This window comes from Podarcis pityusensis (genome assembly GCF_964106645.2).
Source record: "Podarcis pityusensis genome assembly, chromosome: 11".
In the NCBI taxonomy this organism is placed as follows: domain Eukaryota; kingdom Metazoa; phylum Chordata; class Lepidosauria; order Squamata; family Lacertidae; genus Podarcis; species Podarcis pityusensis.
Window position 1 is genome coordinate 62,317,838 of NC_138036.1, and position 14,873 is coordinate 62,332,710.

The following is a 14,873-nucleotide window of genomic DNA, read 5'->3' on the forward strand; positions in this document are numbered from 1 at the left end:
GATAAATTGGTTACATTATCACCAGATCAATGAATTGTATAAACTAGATAAGAAAAATGGTTTTGCTTCAGAAAAAACTAAGTTGGAAACGGAGTTGTTGGACTCTAAAGTTAAAAATTTGTCTAAAATGTATCATTTACTGTTGGAATGGCATACAAAGGATGAACAAGTTAAATCAGTGATGATAGATTGGGCAAGAGATGTGGGACATAATTTAATGTTGAAGACTGGGAAAGATTGTGGAAGAAAAGGGTCAAGTTCACTGCATGTACAGTGTTAAAGGAAAATATAATGAAAATAATGTACAGGTGAAACTCGGAAAATTAGAATATCATGGAAAAGTTCATTTATTTCAGTAATTCAACTTAAAAGGTGAAACTAATATATGAGATATTCTTGACATGCAAAGCAAGATATGTCATGCAACCTGCGCCAACCTGGTGTTTTTGCCCGCAACTGCTATCAGCCAATATAGCAGATGGTCAGGAATAATAGGAGTTGAGTTGTAGTTCAAAACATCTGGAGGAAACCAGATTGAGGAGAGCTAGATTGGGGATATCTGAGGAGCGTTGTAAGCAGTTTTGCATGGATACTTAACCACAGTCCTGCTTGTGGGGCCAGATGGCTGCTTTTCTCCATTACATCATGGTTTTTTCCAGTCTCTAAGAGTAGGATCCACATAGAGCTGGGCTGGTAAAAGTCAGTACAAGATAGCATTGGACCCCAGCTTGTCAATTGCAGCCTAAATTCATTAAGAAATCCCTGGTAAGCAATATGCTTCCAAGCCATTTTGCCAGGTGATAATGTGGAAATTGATACCATGATTCTGAAGCAACAGAGACTTGTTGTTCAAAAGGCAGGTCTTTCTTCAAACACAGCAATTCTTTTTAAATTTTTGTTTCTTGGCAGTTTCTGAATGGACTAGCTTGTCATAATCTTGCATATGTGTGGTTACCCTCTGAACTTCCCCTCCAGGACTTCATGCAGGGCTTGATTCTGCAAGTGTGGAAAACTGCAGTGTGTGGCATTAGGGCTAACATGTCACAGTTTTCTTTATTGTTCTTTATAAAGCAAATTCTAGCTTGAAAGAAGGTTGGCAATATCTGATGAAATCTCAGAAGTGAGAGGGATTTCTGACAAACACTTTCAGTGGTCATAGGCAAGGCTCAGCGTCTCTCTGCTTCTCAAGATCAGAACGATTAGCAGACTAACTTGTGCAAAGTAATAAACATTGCAAAATAACCTGCAGAAATAAATTATGGGGATTTGCTTAATTTTTCTATTAAACACAGGTTTCAGTGTTTTCAATGCAGTCTCTGTGTTTTCCTTCTCTCAGAAATTTGCTTTTTAAATAGAGATTGCCCAAAGCACTGCTTATTGGTCAACATTTTGGTTCCAGGATTTTCAATGCCCCCTTTTGAATTTCAGACTTATCAATGAATCTCTGAGGGACCAATTGCTTGTCACCATTCAGAAGACCTTCACCTATACCCGGACCCAGGCCCAGCATCTCTTCATAATCCTCATGGAATGCATGAAGAAGAAGGAACTGGTATGCAAGCACATTCTCTAGGCATGAAACACAGAAGCCCAGTTTCATACCGGCTTGGTGCATAAATAAGGTTCAATCTCAGTTTGGAGATTGGGGGACCTGCAGTGGTATGCAGTCCATCCTTCTAACTTCCATGGCTCAAACCATAGTTTGTGTTAGATTTGCATTACCCAACCTCTGGCTTCTCTAAGGCTCGCCCGGAATATCTCAAAGCCATGAGCTGAAACCACGCTTAGGAGGGCAATTGCAATTTGGGGCAATCCTGGTTAGCCTTATCCATAGTTGGTGACATGTTTACCTGAAGTTTAACCTCCTTGGAAGGGAGAGGGAATTCATGCACAAGAGAGAGAATCTAAAATTAGGGTTGCTATGTTTGGAAGAGCAAAAAAGAGGGCACACACACACACACACACACACACACACACACACGGCTCAGCTGGGGATGGGGAGCCTGCTGCTTCCCAGCTGAGCTGTGCAAAGAGGCCCCAATGCTCCTGCATGCAAGTGGGGGGAACACCAGGGCTGACTCAGCTGAGGATCGGGAGCCCCTTGAGCATGCACATGCCCAAACGTAAAAACAACAGCAACCCAGACATTTTTTGTAAATTGTAAAAATCGGCCTGGCCGGAGATGTTGGCCATGGAAAAGAGGACATGTCAAGGAAATCTTGGACGTATGGCAACCCTACTAAAATGCGCTTTCCCAATCCCCAGCACATGGTTTGGAGACTGGTTACGTTACATCTGTGTGAACTAAAACTGTGTTTCGGTGGATGTCAGTTAGAAACCATTCTGTCTTTTACATGTACATCTGTGTAACTGGAGACTTGGGCATGAAGAGTCCATAAGACCAGCCACAAACAGCTGATTGAAAGGCGATTTAAGTAAAATGTAAGAACAAATAAAATGGGAATTACATTAAAACTTAAAATTTGTAGGAATAGCTTCCATTGGCCTTACCTGTATAATGTCATTAACTCAATTAAGAAGTTTCATTGGACTTTAAGTTATGGATAAATTATTCACAGAGCATCAAAAATGCATCCATCACATTATATTACCTTAGGTCTGGCTGGAAGCATTTAAATATTGTTTTCAGAATCTGAATTCCAAATGTGCATTTTCTGAAACCAGTGGTGTTATTCTTTTTGTGTATATGCTGTTGCTGCTTAACAATTTGCCTCCAGCAGCATGCTAGGAGCTATGCAAAATGCAATGAAAGATGCAATCCCTGTCCCAGGGCCTTGCATGAAGAAATCAAGGGCAGCATCAGTAAGAAGAGTGTTGAATTATTAGTGGTGGGGCAAAATCAAACCAAATGGCAATGCATGTGACAGGGAAGATAAGCCTGAGATGGTTTAGGGTCACCATTGCTTGATGAAGTAGATCTTGATGATGGGCTTGACAGACTGCAAAGCTTTTCTAAACAGAGGGGGCTCCCTGGCACAGAAATGATAATGGTAGCCATAAAAACCCCCAGCTATGTTCAGATTGCAAGTTCAGATTGCTAACATTGTTATTTTTTAGCATTTATTTAACCATATCAATGAGCTTAAAGGTAAAGGTAAAGGGGCCCCTGACCATTCTGTCCAGTCGTGACCGACTCTGGGGTTGCGGTGCTCATCTCACTTTATTGGCCGAGGGAGCCGGCGTACAGCTTCCAGGTCATGTGGCCAGCATGACTAAGCCGCTTCTGGCGAACCAGAGCAGCACACGGAAACGCCATTTGCCTTCCCGCCAGAGTCGTACCTATTTATCTATTTGCACTTTGACATGCTTTCGAACTGCTAGGCTGGCAGGAATCAATGAGCTTAGTGGTATACAAAACAGAGAAAGTAAATAAAACTGTATGAAATGTTTTATGGTCACTGGCATAACTAAGCAGGATCACAAAAGATAACAAATTCAACCTGTTTTGTTTTAAAATTATGGCTTAGAGCCACATGAGTATTTTAAAAAAGCTTTATCCCTGTAAGTAGATTGTGTGTTGCCAAGCCCTCAGCCCATGTACAGAAAGTTTTAGCATGTAATAATGTTTCACCCACTGATAATGATTCACAGTGCAAAATTATTTACATTAAACATATTTTACTCTTTTTTAAGTATGTTTGGTTTTTGGCTTTACAGAAGCTGGAAGGACAAAGCCACAGTTATAATTTTTGACGCTGAAATGTATTAAAGGCTTCCAGTTGCATAACTTACCCAGAACTCCAACAACAGTGAGTTGGTGAGAGTCAATCTGAAAGACATGACAGAATCTGAGTCGCCAATGCCACTACAGTGGTACCTCGGGTTAAGTACTTAATTCGTTCCGGAGGTCCGTTCTTAACCTGAAACTGTTATTAACCTGAACAGTTGGGCCTCTGCCGCACCGCCGGAGCACGATTTCTGTTCTTATCCTGAAGCAAAGTTCTTAATCTGAAGCACTATTTCTGGGTTAGCGGAGTCTGTAACCTGAAGCGTATTGTCAGGGAACTGCCATCGGAAGGAAGGGAGGTGAAGGGGCTCACACAGGTTGGGAGAGACTCAGCAGCTGAAGAGGGAACCAGTAGGGGGAGAGGAGGTGAGCTGAGGGAAAGTGAGCTGGAGGGATGACTCAGAGACACTTCCAGCGAAAACAGTGGGGAGGTTTCAGGACCTCCTGTAGGGACACCCACTCCTCGCCGGAAACTGTCACGCAGAGAGTCCAGAAGACGTGTTTCCGTTAAGGAGCTTTTATGTTGGAAGCGATTCCGAAAGCAACCACTGTCGGAATCTGCTAGTGACTAGAGGAGCCATGTCTGAGGGGCTCCGTCACAGACAGAGGTTTGTGGACTTGAACAAACTCTGAGGGGATACGATTTTACGCACAAGCAGCTCATCATCCCATCACACGTATGTAACCTGAAGTGTATGTAACCCAAGGTACCACTGTATTAGCTAGTAAACCTCAGTAACCTTCCACAATATTGATGTCAAATTTCTTTTTATCTTATCTGGGAAAGGTCTGATGAGCCCATTTCCATTCCAAAATTAATTCAGTCAGGGCTCATAAAATGACACATAAGAGCTAATGTTGTATCCACAGAAAACAAAACTGCTGTAGGTGAAACTGCAGACTGTGAATGACGTCTAATCCAGGGGTGTTGCTGTCAATGAAGATGTCTCTGTTACCATCAAGGAACTCTTGTTTGTCTGGGCAAAGCCACCACTGATTGACAAAATGACCCATAATGAGTTGTCATAAATTATAAAGCAGTGATATTGAGCAAATGTTACAGCTCAAATTAAAAATCATCACAAGTCACTCACTTGTCATTTAGGCAGCCTGACCGTGGTCTGGCCTTCGCTCGTGTGGGTTGGCCTTTTCTTTCTAACTGTGCTGCTGGCTTCCGTGAATGTAAGAGCACCATTCTGTTAAATTACTTATGGTCATACAAGGACAGGAATTTAGATGGCAGATGCATGCCTGCTAGCATTCAGAGAAAGACTGTTGGGTCCCAGGAGCACACATCCATATTAAGGAAGCATGGGAAAGCATTTAATTAGTCTCTAGCTAAAGGGAAACAAGAAAATCCCATCTCTTTTTGGCATGCGTGAGAGAAGAAGCTCCTTCCCCGTCGCTTTTGCATGTTAGATTTTATTTACTCATTGCCAAGAACAGAGAGTTGTGGTTGTGTTCCTATTAGCATCCCATAATTGTATAGCATGCTGTGGTCTTTTTGCAAAAGCCCATTCTTTTTTTCTTGTTTCTTTTTGAAGTAAAAAATTTATTTTCCAAAATAATAAAACTTTTAACCACAATAACTGGATACTAGTGTAGTTAAAAAATACCATAAAAACAATGCAAAATAATCATAACCATAACTGGCTTATTTTAATAACATTCAAGCAACTGAATAGGTCAGTTGACATAAAAAGGTCTTCAAGAGTCCCCTGCAAGTGAATATCGAGGATACCTCCTGAATATCAACTGAAAAGTCTTCCACAGCACGGGACTGTGACCCTCAATTCCCAACATCTGTTGAAGCCAGTCAGGCACAAGGGACAACTAGAAGTGGTTTGGAATGAGAAATAGTTCACAGGTCTGTTTATCTGGGTGCCATTTACCCACACAACTTTATTCCCATCCATGGGAATTCTCCTCTTTCCTCTTCCCCTGGGGAAGGAGAATAATAGGAATAATAGGGAATAGCGGGAGCCGCACAGGAAGATGCTTTCTGCACATCCCCTGCTGCAGCTGCTGCAGCACCACTGCTGAGATCAGATCCACAGCCCCCCACTCCCAAGCTGCCTTTCCCTTTAAAAGAAACAAACATGGTAGATTGAATGCCGGGCTTGTTAAAGAGGGCTTCAAAATGCTGTAGTGTGGAAGTTATTAAATCAGCCCTCCCCGACGGGCAGTTTTCTTCTGACTTTAGGCTGGTTAGTTTTCTCTCTGTGGCTGTTTTTCGGTTCCCTCTCTCAGACCAAATCCAGTGCTCAATTTCATGGAGTCTTGGGCTCCATTAATGTGCATGCAGACATCTTGTCTTTCTTTTTTTGTTCATAAGTGAAGCATAACATGAAAAATTCAAGTCAGTTTGGAAGCTGGCTATTCTAGGTGAATCTGGGTTTTTATAAATATGCGGCACTGACGCACCGTAATAATCTTGAGATGCCACAACCCAGCGCTGGTGGTTTACAAGCCCAAGGACCATGCAGGAGTAAATGGGTTGTGCTTCTGGTCTCCAGAGTGCAAAGAAGGCCTGTAGGAAGGGCAGGGAACAGGGTCTCATAGGTATTGGTCACTTGTGCATGATTTAATATACATACCTGCCATGCTGCCATCTCTGGATATAAATACATACTGTATTAGGTAGCCAGAAATAAGGAGTTTAACCAAAGGGGACTAAAATAAGCAAAATAACACCAAATAAGTATCCCAATTTTTTTCAGAACAGACAATGCATCTCTTGTCAATTTTTTCAATAATGGATGGATGTTCATAGGAAGTGTTGTAAATTTGTATCAGACATAGAGATATTATGCCTGGGAACTATTTGAATTTGCCAGCATTAGAAAGCTGCTTATTTGTAACTATTCTCTGGTTCTTTTCGTATCTACACTTGCTGCTGAAATGAAACATTGCAAGCAGCCCTTAGATTCCCCCATGACCTTCACAACAACTCTATCAACAAAGCTTATCTTGTTCAGATGTTTCTGCTGGATCAGTACACCAGATCTTATCATATGCAAAGTAACTGTTTGAGGATGCTTGATAACCTTAATTCCTATGGAAAGAATATTCTTGTCAAGTAAGATACCATGCATAAATTCAATGACAGTCCATTGCTGTAAGGAGAAAAGGGGGCTGGGCTTATTTTTCTACCTTATACTGCCTTATTTTTCCTTTAATATACTGTATTGTTGAGTTATTGTCCCCCTTTAGCATGCTGACATGCTGGAACCTCCCAAATATTTAATCATTTATTTAGATTTCAACATTAAAAGAAGCCAGTACTGTGACTGAATTTTGTCAGTTGAAGATAACACTTCAAAAAGTTTAATGCTACATTTTTATGAATAGAAAAATAAGAGGATTGTGGTATTTGTGAAGAACCTATAATTAGGCAACAAAGAAAGAACTGCTATTTTAAGCAAGCGGTTTTTCCGATTGCTTAAATAACAGGCATATAACCTACACAAATAGATTGTTATCATGTTTTGGTAGCTTATCATGCTTCCAGTATTCAGGGCTAACTTGGATATTTTCCAATGTTGATCTTCAAGTTTATAAAGAGCTGCTTAATATTGGCTGCATTCAGACATCATGCTAAACCACAGCTGGAGATGGCTAGGGCCAGTCCTTAGGAAGTCTTTCACATGATGCTGCCAAGAGCCACTCACAACCTCCCCCCTCCCAACGTGGCCACAACTGTGCAACACTTTTTTCTGCTTACATTTCATAGATCTATAACCTGAATTCTATGGATTTTATATATCTATGGACTGGGGCATGCATGTTGGGCAGATTGAGGTGGTGGGCAGCCACTGCAAATTTGCTCCCATTCCAAAGATGCACCATTGCCCGTCCACAGCTGAGACACGCCCCCCCCAGGGCAGAAATGGTAGCACAGGTGCATCAGGCTAGTGAGGGCCCCTTCAGAGTCCTTGGGGGCCTCAGGCAGTACCCAGCCTGGCTGACCATTGGTCCTGGGGCAACCCAGTCAGATGGGTGGGGGGGGGTGTTGTTATTATTATTATATTACAGGACATCCCTATCTTCATCAGAGAAATGTTGGGGGCATGCTCTTTCTTTGCTAATGGAAGTGGGGAACTTTGGAAGCAACTTAGAAGGGGATATTTTAAAGGTCCAACAGCCTGTATTTCCACACTTTACTTTGCTGCATATTTTGTGATTTCAAATCTCTCACCAAATACAGTGGTACCTCTGGTTAAGTACTGGTACTTAATTCGTTCCGGAGGTCTGTTCTTAACCTGAAACTGTTCTTAACCTGAAGCATCGCTTTAACTAATGGGGCCTCCTGCTGCTGCCGCTCCGGTGGAGCACAATTTCTGTTCTCATCCTGAAGCAAAGTTCTTAACCCGAGGTACTATTTCTGGGTTAGCGGAGTCTGTAACCTGAAGCGTCTGTAACCCAAGGTACCACTGTAGTACTTTCCCCAAACCTGGATCAAGGCATCAAATCATCTTACCATCACTGCATAAGTACCGAGGGCACACAGGACAATTCTATACCTCCTTGCTGCTTTCAGATTGCCAATCCTACTATAACATACAAATTTGCCAGATTTTGCACAGCAGCTCAAGATGCAACGGATGTGCCACACTCTTTCACGCTCTTTCACTCTTGTCTGATGTTCCTAACCCTTCTTTTAGACTTACTTGGATTCTTATGGACTTTTATATATATATTCTGTTTTAACTCTTTTTAGTGAGTTGGGTTTTTTTTTAGATTTTTAATGATTTTAAATTATTGTACCGCTCCCTCCTTATCAGGGCCGGATTTGGGCTTGATGAGGCCCTAAGCTACTGAAGGTAATGGGGCCCTTTATATGTCCAGCTGCCCTTTGTCAACAAATTATCACTGTTTTTTGTGTTGAATATATGCTATATATGCCCATTACTTACATCATAGGAGTCTACACAACACAAAACACTGTTGCTGTGTGTAGGTTTTATTTTATTTGTTTTTTATCTTATGTTTTGGAAATGTACATCCAGTTTTTTTCCTTTAAATTTTTTGGGGGCCCCAAGAGAGTGGGTCCCTAAACTAGAGCTTGTCTAGCTTATACGTAAATCCAGCACTGCTCCTTATGCTGGTCTACGGCCGTAATATAGTGTTGGTTTTGATTGATTGATTGATTGATTGATTGATCGATCGATTGGATCGAGGCATCAAGGAAATTCTCCTTTTATTTTACCATATTTATTCTGTTCCCTTTCACCAAACCAACAAGAGTCTGTAGAGTGTGAAGGGCCAGACACCCCCGGGGAGCATTTTTGGTGACTCACAACCAGTCATTTTTCCGGGGGGGGGGGTACGCAGGGGTACGCATACCCCAAAACATTTTGTGAATCTAAGTTTGGTCTCATTGAGGGCAGTATTTCAGTGTGAATAGGAAAATGAGAGTACCCTCAACATTTTTTTAAGAAAAAAAGCACTGCTCACAACTCTGTTAATACAATGTCTCCACATCCAGCCCCCCAGCCTAGACGCTGGGGGTGGATTCAAAGGCTCAGTGGATACTCAGTCTCTCTGTCGGCTGAGGGAACAGATCCATGTCGGGCCTTGCCTGCCTCCTTCCCTCTGGGCAGAGAGGGCTCCGTTTTGTTTTTTGTTTTTTAAATTTATTTTTTATTTTTTATCTATGTCATTTTAAATTGTAATTGATATTAATGCTGTATTCTTAGTTTTAGATTTTATGATTTATGTGGAAATTGTTTTCCATTAGGTTGTGTAGCTTTCGATGTACTTTATTTATTGTTTATGACTTCTGTTATGTTGGTAATTATGTAAATCTTGTCATGTTGTAAGCCGCCTTGAGCATTGTTTTCACTATGGAAAGGCGGCATACAAATAAGATGACGACGACGATGATGAATGATGATGATGATGATGTATACTCTCTTAATCCCTACCATGGGAGAGGGACTCTTCCATAGGGCAAATACTTACCATCTCATATAAAAGTTTCCTTTAAATTATTATTTAAATGACCATTAAAAATAAGCTATATCTGAATATAATTAGCCATGTTTTCCACTGTGTCAAGCTGGTTTATATATCTGTATTCACTTTTCACAGTATCTTTCCCAGGAAAATGTCACAGAACTAGAACAATTCTAGAGTTTATAAAACATGAGACAAACATCTTAAAATATATTTTTTTGGATTGCTTCTTAAAATATGTGCTGGCAGCAATTACAGGAATGTTTTTTCCTCCTAGAGTACATGTTGCAATGGGTATTCTCTAGAGAGTTAGTAATCAGTAATGGTTTTACCTAGAATTTAGGTTACATTTAAGAGGTAACAAGTCAATGTTTTATTCAAAGTGCTGCTCAGATCCTTTTTTGCTATTAACCTACTTAAGTCTGTTTTGGTTGTGCAGAGCAAACCTGAAGGAAGCTTGATCTTGTTATGTTTTCAGGGCATCTAAGAAAATCAGTTTCTTTCGACAACAACAGCTTTCTTCTGAATTTAAAATATTCAGTGAGGTGACATTTATTAGTCTTGTCCTGCTCCCCAACTCAAAGCTAAGACATATCCCTATTTTCTGATGCCACTGATTTCCACTGAGCTCACCCACGATGGGCTGCAGTCGCGGAGGAGCCCCAGCGGCCAGCATGGCTAGTGGAAGAGGAGGGACGTCTGCCCCTGCCCTCTGCTGAAGCCCAAAGTCTGCCCAGCACAGCCATGCCAGACCGCAACCACCTCTCCCCTCCAGCAGCCACCAGGCAGTCCTTACACGGCTGAAATGTGGCTCTGAGCCTCTCACTTCCCCCTCCTGGCTGGCAGGTTTGGAGGTGGGGGGGGGGGAGCAGAGCTACCAGCGCTGGCGTAGTGGCTCTGTGGGGCATAGCACCCAGGACAGTGAGGTCATAGGAGGGAGAAAGTGGGGTGGCAGTGGCAGTCAGGGTGGCACACAGTGGGAAGGGAAGCAGTCGTGGCAAGGAACATCAGAAATAGGCGCAGGGCCCCCTCAGTGCTGACAAATCTGCTAGACTTACTGCATTTTTCCTCTGAGCAGTTTATTCTTCAGCATTTGGTTTGTGTGTGTGCCTGCGCGTTCTCTCTCTCTCTCTCTCTCTCTCTCTCTCTCTCCCCCTCTCTCCCCTCCTTATTTTGCTGCCAAGGGAAATTTACACTAAAATATTCAGGCATACCCAGCTGAATTATAAATGCTGAGCAATACTGGAATAGAAGCTGCTCTTCTAGTAAGAGGACCATAATGAATTAATAACCCTGACTATAAACAGAAGCAGTTCACTGTCCGCAAACAGTGTCTATTGTTAATGTTAAAGCAACTTGCATTTATGAGACACCTGCAAAATCTCAACTAGTTTAAATAAAGATGAACAATTATAATTCTGGACCAAACATTTGTTCACCCTGAATTCCTATTGCCCATCTGAAGCAGAGCTCTGAAAGGGCATCATAGGATACGCCAAGATCACTCAAACATAACTTGCAGTGCTTTAGGATTTCATCTTCTACCTGATTTCCATTGTTTCTGCAGCTTATCTTGCATCTTTGGATTTCTGTTTTCTTGATAGCAGATTCCCATCAATCTTTGGCAGAAAGAATAAATTTGCTTCCTTACTTCCTGAGACTGATAGAATAAAATGAGTTTTAGTGTAGTCTTATGCTTACTTCAGATACATTATCACTCCTTGTGCTTTCAAGGAGATGGCAGGATGTAATTCATCTTTTCCTTCTTTATAAGGAAACTGTTCTACAAAATGTTGGAATATGCATGTTAAAACAAAATCAGAAAAAGCAACAGCTATGTTGGGGCTGGGCATCCCAGCTTGGGCAGAGCATCTAGACAAAAGGAAAGATCTGGAACATTTTGTTTCATAGGGTTCTCTTAGGGCATTGCTAAGGAATACAACAGATTCTAGCAGAAGTTGTAACCATCCATTGTGAAGATGGAATATTTATTTACTTCACTTAGATGTATAGCGGGACACGGGTGGTGCTGTGGTCTAAACCACAAAGCCTAGAACTTGCCGATCAGAAGGTTGGCTGTTCGAATCCTCGCAATGGGGTGAGCTCCTGTTGCTCGGTCCCAGCTCCTGCCAACCTAGCAGTTCAAAAGCACGTCAAAGTAGAATCATAGAATCATAGAGTTGGAAGAGACCACAAGGGCCATCAAGTCCAACCCCCTGCCAAACAGGAAACACCATCAGAGCACTCCTGACATATGGTTGTCAAGCCTCTGCTTAAAGACCTCCAAAGAAGGAGACTCCACCACACTCCTTGGCAGCAGATTCCACTGTCGAACAGCTCTTACTGTCAGGAAGTTCTTCCTAATGTTTAGGTGGAATCTTCTTTCTTGTAGTTTGGATCCATTGCTCCGTGTGCGCTTCTCTGGAGCAGCAGAAAACAACCTTTCTCCCTCCTCTATGTGACATCCTTTTATATATTTGAATATGGCTATCATATCACCCCTTAACCTCCTCTTCTCCAGGCTAAACATGCCCAGCTCCCTTAGCCGTTCCTCATAAGGCATCGTTTCCAGGCCTTTGACCATTTTGGTTTGCATTAATTCTGATTTGCATTAATGCTAGGCAGTGAAAACAATACCTATAAGGCACATTCAAAGCACATTCTTTCCCTCAAAGAATTCTGGGCACTGTAGTTTGCCCCTTACATAGTTATAATTCCCAGCAACCCTTAACAAACAACAGAATTCTTTGAAGGGGAAAAATTTGCTCTGAATGTATAACCTGTAGGCAGCCAGTTGGGTTTGCCCACAGTATCTCTGTATTTCAGATTCTTCAGGGCTGAATATAGACAGACAGACAGACAGACAGACAGACAGACAGACAGACCTGGTGGTATTGTGTTCATTTAAGTGCCACATTTAAAATATTAAAAATGTCTAATGAAAAACAATCTCTTCTTGCATTCCAGATTACAGTGTTTCGCATGGGATCAGAAGGACACCAAGATATTGACCTGGCCATCTTGACAGCTTTGCTAAAAGGTAATACAGTGGTACCTCGGGTTAAGAACTTAATTCGTTCTGGAGGTCTGTTCTTAACCTGAAACTGTTCTTAACCTGAAGCACCACTTTAGCTAATGGGGCTTCCTGCTGCCGCTGCACGATTTCTGTTCTCACCCTGAAGCAAAGTTCTTAATCTCAGGTAATATTTCTGGGTTAGCAGAGTCTGTAACCTGAAGCGTACAGTGGTGCCTCGCAAGACGAAAATAATCCGTTCCGCGAGTCTCTTCGTCTAGCGGTTTTTTCGTCTTGCGAAGCAAGCCCATAGGGAAATTCGTCTTGTGAAGCGCATCGAAAAACGGAAAACCCTTTCGTCTAGCGGGTTTTTCGTCTTGCGAAGCATTCGTCTTGCGGGGCACCACTGTATGTAACCCAAGGTACCACTGTAGTGTTTTCTGCACAGAAAGTCCTTGACAAATTTACACACATTTCATCAGTCCTGCATTGTATGATGCCTAAGTAGCAAACTTTTAGTATCCCAAGGTATGGTCTGAAGGTGTAAAAGGTTGCTAAAACTAAGCAGGTTTGGGACTGGTCAGTGTCTGGATGGGTGCCTGCCTGAGAACCAAGTGGGCAATGCCTTCCATGTACACTTGGTTCCATTATGGGGGAAAGATAGGATATGGGTAAAAGGTAAAGGACCCCTGGATATTTAAGTTCAGTCAAAGGCAACTATGGGTTGTGGCGCTTATCTCGCTTTCAGGCCAAAGGAGCCGCCGTTTGTCCACAGACAGCTTTCTGGGTCATGTGGCCAGCATGACTAAACTGCTTCTGGCGCAACGGAAGCCAGAGTGCACGGAAACGCCATTTACCTTTCTGCCACAGCAGTACCTATTTATCTACTTGCACTGGTGTGCTTTCAAACTGCTAGGTTTGATATTGATATTGTGATATTGTGAGAGTCAGTGTGGTGTAGTGGTTAAGAGCGGTAGTCTCGTAATCTGGGGAACTGGGTTCGCATCTCCGCTCCTCCACATGCAGCTGCTGGGTGACCTTGGGCCAGTCACACTTCTTTGAAGTCTCTCACCTCACAGAGTGTTTGTTGTGGGGGAGGAAGGGAAAGGAGAATGTCAGCCACTTTGAGACTCCTTCGGGTAGTGATAAAGCGGGATATCAAATCCAAACTCTTCTTCTACTCTACTTCTTCTTCTAGGTTGGCAGGAGCTAGGACAGAGCAAAGGGTGCTCACCCTGTCACGGGGATTCAAACTTCTAATCAGCAAGACCAAGAGGCTCAGTGGTTTAGACCACAGCGCCAATCACAACAAATATTTTTACCCTCGAAAAGCAGAGACAGCTCAGATCAGATTAATTTTCATTATGTTAACATCATGAGAGCATATGATTGATATTATTGTGAATCAGGAAGTTCTGTTATGCAAAGCATCTCTCCTGGTGGATAACAATGTGGCCAATATGCAGCCAAATATTATATGGCTCCAAAGCAAACACAAAGGCAGTACCAGATTCAAAGTCACATAAATCCAGAGCTAGCTCTTCAAGAGATCCAGAATGTGAGTCAGACCCACTGACAGACTGATGCTGTCAATCTGGTACTTCCTGAATGCTTGCTTCTGAACCATTGTATAATATTTACTCAAACTGCATTTTAGTGATATTATTGCTGCAAAACAGATGCTCTGTTGGGCAAGAGGTAGTAAGTGAAACTCTGTAGTCCCTTCTGCAGTTTCAAGGGACCCATCAGTGTGTGGAAAACAGCACTCACAGCATAGGGGACCAACTACTTATCTAGCTGCATGGGATGGTGGTCTTAGTTTCCCAAAACAGAAACAGAATCAACAAGAGAGTTTGTGCACCTTTTGGTTGTCTTTTATTACAATAGGTAATAATTATTTATTTGACATGACAGATTAAACCAATGTGATATGCAATATCTTTCACTCTACACATATACAGACTACTGTGTTGTTTCTGTTTCTGGGTGTATTTTTAAGCCAAAGGCTGTGAGTTTGGAGGAGAGGAGAGAGTGAGTGAGTTGCTGAGTCATTATTTGCTGACCATTTTTCAACAAAAAAGCACTCTCCCAAGCTATTTTTTCACCTAGTAGACAATTCCCCCAGGTTTTATTTGTTGGGGGGGGGGACCCAAT

At 42.2% G+C, this 14,873-nt stretch overlaps 1 protein-coding gene across 11 annotated transcripts in view; it reads left to right on the top strand.

Moving 5' to 3' along the window:
- Positions 1 to 14,873, top strand: part of TRPM3 (transient receptor potential cation channel subfamily M member 3) — a gene marked incomplete at its 5' end in the record, with an annotated part of 403,362 nt that overhangs the window by 311,347 nt on the left and 77,142 nt on the right. For all 11 annotated transcript variants that reach the window (XM_080972224.1, XM_080972216.1, XM_080972225.1 and 8 more), the window contains 2 exons: positions 1,429 to 1,552; positions 12,674 to 12,746. In XM_080972224.1, coding sequence (XP_080828350.1) covers positions 1,429 to 1,552; positions 12,674 to 12,746 — 197 coding nt within the window. The remainder of the gene's footprint in view (positions 1 to 1,428; positions 1,553 to 12,673; positions 12,747 to 14,873) is intronic.